General features: G+C 44.8%; 1 protein-coding gene across 1 annotated transcript; it reads right to left on the bottom strand.

The window, feature by feature from the left end:
• Positions 1 to 3,038: 3,038 nt before the first annotated feature.
• On the bottom strand, positions 3,039 to 3,616 carry LOC147443281 (uncharacterized). Its single transcript, XM_086529826.1, has 2 exons — positions 3,385 to 3,616; positions 3,039 to 3,290 (listed from the first exon to the last, which is right to left on the bottom strand). Exons 1-2 carry the CDS (start codon positions 3,484 to 3,486, stop codon positions 3,150 to 3,152), a joined length of 243 nt encoding a protein of 80 aa, XP_086385952.1. The 5' UTR covers positions 3,487 to 3,616; the 3' UTR covers positions 3,039 to 3,149.
• Between the last annotated feature and the right edge of the window lie 504 nt (positions 3,617 to 4,120).

The following is a 4,120-nucleotide window of genomic DNA, read 5'->3' as shown; positions in this document are numbered from 1 at the left end:
TGATGACGACGTCTCTCAAACACCAAGTAGAATTTGTCACTCTACTTTGGGAGAATAAAATGGACTAAAGAGCAGACATGCTTGCGGCAGCTATGTCTCCCAAGCACCAAATGGATTAGTCATCCATCTTGGAAAGATGTCATAGGGTAAAAAGGGATCCTTTACCCGCTAAGTACGATTGACTAATGACTAAGACTTTATCTTTTCTACCTCATAGTCGAGGACGACTATGATTTCAAGAGAGAGGTAATGTCATAAAATCTAATATCTAACTACCCCAAATGATTTTATCATATTAAATTGATCACTTAATGTGGGAGAATAAACGAGAACAAGTGTTAAGATATAGGTATGTGCTTATAGATCTATCTCAACACGGGGCCAATGGTAAAGGGGCCCAAAAGGGAGATGGTCTATCAAAGAGCAAGGCTAACCAATGGAGCATAAGACCTTAGGGTTAGCTTCATTGAAGACCTCCAATAAATGTGTGTAAAATTCCTTTGACCTTAAGTAAGCTAGGGCTGAGCTTGAGGTGGGAACCCGGCCCAAGCTCGAGGTGCTTGTCATGCTTGAGGTGTTCTCCATGCTTGAGGTGCTTGACTTGCTGCATGATTAAAGTACTTGAGGTGCCTTGAGAAGCTTGCCTGAGATGCTTGTGGGAACACCCCCTAGTTCAAGTGCTTTGTCATGCTTGGTGAGTAAGGTGCTTGATCACCTAAAAGTCAAAAGCATTCCTACAAGAGGGGGGGCGAGCCCTTTTCCTAGGGGCTAGAGAGAGAACACCCACTCACACACACAAGGGAAGCCCAACTTGAAGAGGCAGCAAGGACACATGTCAGGCCCCTACCCATGTTACCTTCATGTGTTGCTTGAAGCCTATTGGCTAGGCTTCAAAGGGGTCCAATGATAAATTACATGAATTATCTAATTGTTTTAGCATTTATCAAGTCCTCTCTCTCAAAGGGGAAAGGGGGACACTTGTCCCAAGGCTACCCATGTTGCTTGTAATGGCTCTTGCTTGTGATTGGCTAGGCCTGGAAGGGTCCAATGAGCTTCAGGCATGAGCTACAAGGGGGGGTCGACCCAAGCAAGCTAGGGGGGTGCCTAGGGGGTATACTCACCCACACACACTCACAAGCACTCTCATTGTGTGATATGCAAAGTGCAAGAGCTCCCTCTCCAAGCAAGTAGAGGTTGAGAGCCTACACCAACACTCTTGGCTATGGAGTGCAAATCCAACCAAGAGCCATGCTTCAATGCTTAAGCTTGCCATATCCTTCTTCTTCATTACTATGCTATTATGTATGCTAGCAACAAGAGTATGATAAGTGAGGAACTAATTCTTTCTCCTACCAAATGTTTCTTCTTCCTCTTCCCTACCCTCATTCCCTGCTAGCTCTCTCCACCTTCGAAGGTGTTTGAGGTCTTGGGACTGAGACTTGGGATAGTTAAAGCTTTCTTCAAGTTTATGTTATGTTTGTGGTGCATGAAGCCTTCCATCTTCATGGCATCACCTAGGTCACAAGGAACACAAAGACTGTATTGTAACAAGTCTCTTTTTATGGGAGAAATCATAATACAAATGCCTATTGGAGGGTGGACCGGCTCCACATAAATCCGGTCCTCAATTGTTGTCATGTTCTCTAAACTCTCTCTCTTGCAAAAGTATTGTCTATGCCAAGTTAACTAATTGCTATGATTATGTTGCTATCTTCAATTATGTCTACCCGCTATGCTCACAAAATCATTTCTTGAAAGTACTCTCATTAAATTCCGCTATTCTCAAATTGAATAGGCAAATTCCATTACACAGTAGATGTGTGTGTGTGTGTGTGTGTGTGTGTGTGTGCACCCTTTTGTAACTTTGGGATTATCAAGGCATGATCATTGACTCTTGTTGAGGTTCAATGTGAATTCTTTTTTAAGTTAGGCTATGGTCATGTGAGACTTAGTATTAGTAAGCCTGGACAATCTTTTATAAAATCTACCAGGAGCAGCAAGTAGAGAGAGGGAGAGGAAGACGCAGACAGGATCAGAGAGAAAGATGGAGCTAGTAGAACATGCGAACAAAATAAGGGATTTATGATTAGGTACATGTAAATGTACTTACATAAAGAGTTTTTTAATTGAGAAAGTGAAAATTTTCATACATAAGGGCTAGTTTTTTTTACAAAAATGCATACATAAGGGATACATATAATACTTGAAAATATACAAGCAAGGGATTAAATACCTCTTGTTCGCACGTGCTATATGCAATTTTTACATGGTGGACTCCCCGAGAATTGCTTATACTTATTGTAAATAAAGGGTTTCTTAAAACTCTTCAATCCCATGTGTAGATGGCATGTCCTTGTTTATAAAGAGTGAATCCCCCGGGATACACACAACATTCTTTCACAATGGAAGTCATTAATCTCTCTATCTCTCTCTCTCTCTCTCTCTCTCACACACACACACACACACACACACTCACTCACTCACTCGCAAGCAGTCATGCACACGGAATGAGAGGGACATTGAGACTACCTACAATACTTGGTCATTGGTAACTTTTGCTAACAAATAACAACTTTTAGAGAGACGCGAACACAACTTGAGCCTCTATATGCACGGTCTCAGCGTCGTGAAACTCTCTCTCTCTCTCTCTCTCTCTCTCTCTCTCTCTCTCTAGCCGCTAATTTTTGTATTCCTTTCCAAGTGCACGAGCTCATTGCCACATGGAACTCTGTTTGCGGGTGGTCAGGCTATGCATTAGTTACTTGGGTAGATGCATTGTTGCCTCGTGTGACCAGCCTCCAATTATGCTAGTGACCACATCGTAATATATGAAGGTTTTTGTGAAGCACTGCCTAGTTTGCGAAGGTGCCGTGCATGCGCGATGATAAAGTAATAGCAATGTGACGGTGGGAAAACTAGCTTGCTCGCAAGCGGGTGCCGGGAGAGGACGCAGAAAGTCGAGAATCGAGAGGGAGCGCGTGGAGGACCTCATCAGCAAGGCTCGCCTGCCACCCGAAAGGTCAAAGAGTCTAGGACGTTTGCAGGCGGCGTGTGATCACCAGCAATCTTTCAAAGGTCCGTTCATGTTGGCCTGCGTAGTGGTCATGATCATAAACAATAATGATAATAGCCTTCTGCTATTACAGAGCTCAGAGAAAAAGAGTATGAAAAACAGGGTCAGACTGTGGACGCTGTTCTCCGCAGGGAGGTAAAGACGGACAGTCGCAGGCTTCCAATATCTGAACTTCTGAAGAGCAGGCAGCGAGCGGCAAATTGTAATAGTATTTTATCTGCATTATAATTATTATATCATATACTACGTATGTGGGGGGGGGAGAGAGAGAGAGAGAGAGAGAGAACCATAGAAGAATTCGGAAATTTTACATAGAGGCCTGCTGTTTTTTTGGTCACTCCAGACTCCAGAGCATGTTTTTTCTTCAGACAAAGCTGAGTAGCCGCCTCACAACAGCATAAAATCAGAATCATTTTTCAAGAAGCTCTTGTAGAGAGAGAAAAATATGGCCCGGCGGCCCGGCCCCCGGGCTCCGGCCGGTCACCCTATATTGCAGATGAGCCTGCTCACCAGAGTCCAGTAGAGTACCTGCTTGCTGTTGGTTTGCTTGCCTGTCATGCACGAGAGCACCCCTCCCCCCGCCCCCGTTTCGCAGGCTCGCACGTAAAATTTTCACACAGCAAGTGCGCACTGCGCAGTGGCGACTACCTACATACACACACACACACACAGAGTTCACTCTCACTGCTCAGCAACAGAGTGTGGACAGTGCAGCAAGCAGCCTGCCTGCACACCACAACGCAACCTCGCTTTTCATCCATGGCCCCGACTGTCCGACAGCAGCTTAAATCCATCTTACAGCTTCTCTCTAAACGTACAATTAGAACACTAGAGAGTAGAGGACCTAGAAAAACGCGCCTTCACGTCTCTCTCTAGGTGTACTCCCCCTTGTGAAAATGACCACTGCGTGTACTCTCGCTACTATCGGCCGTGACCTGCTGCTGCCTTCCAAGTTTCAAGTCGTGACACAACTCACAAGACTCGCATCTCTCTCTCTCTCTCTCTCTCTCTCTCTCTCCACAATCCTATCATTCCCTTCGTCATTTT

Source organism: Adiantum capillus-veneris, chromosome 14 (assembly GCF_014529385.1).
Source record: "Adiantum capillus-veneris isolate H3 chromosome 14, ASM1452938v2, whole genome shotgun sequence".
Taxonomy (NCBI): domain Eukaryota; kingdom Viridiplantae; phylum Streptophyta; class Polypodiopsida; order Polypodiales; family Pteridaceae; genus Adiantum; species Adiantum capillus-veneris.
Note: the sequence above shows the minus strand (reverse complement) of the source record. Positions and strands in the feature narration are given on the sequence as shown.

Coding starts and splice junctions, on each gene's coding strand:
- LOC147443281 (XM_086529826.1), bottom strand. CDS start 3,486: ATGATTCTGATTTTATGCTGTTGTGAGGCGGCTACTCAGCTTTGTCTG. Junction 3,291..3,384: donor AAAAAACAGCAGGCCTCTAT/GTAAAATTTCCG, acceptor ATTATAATGCAG/ATAAAATACTATTACAATTT.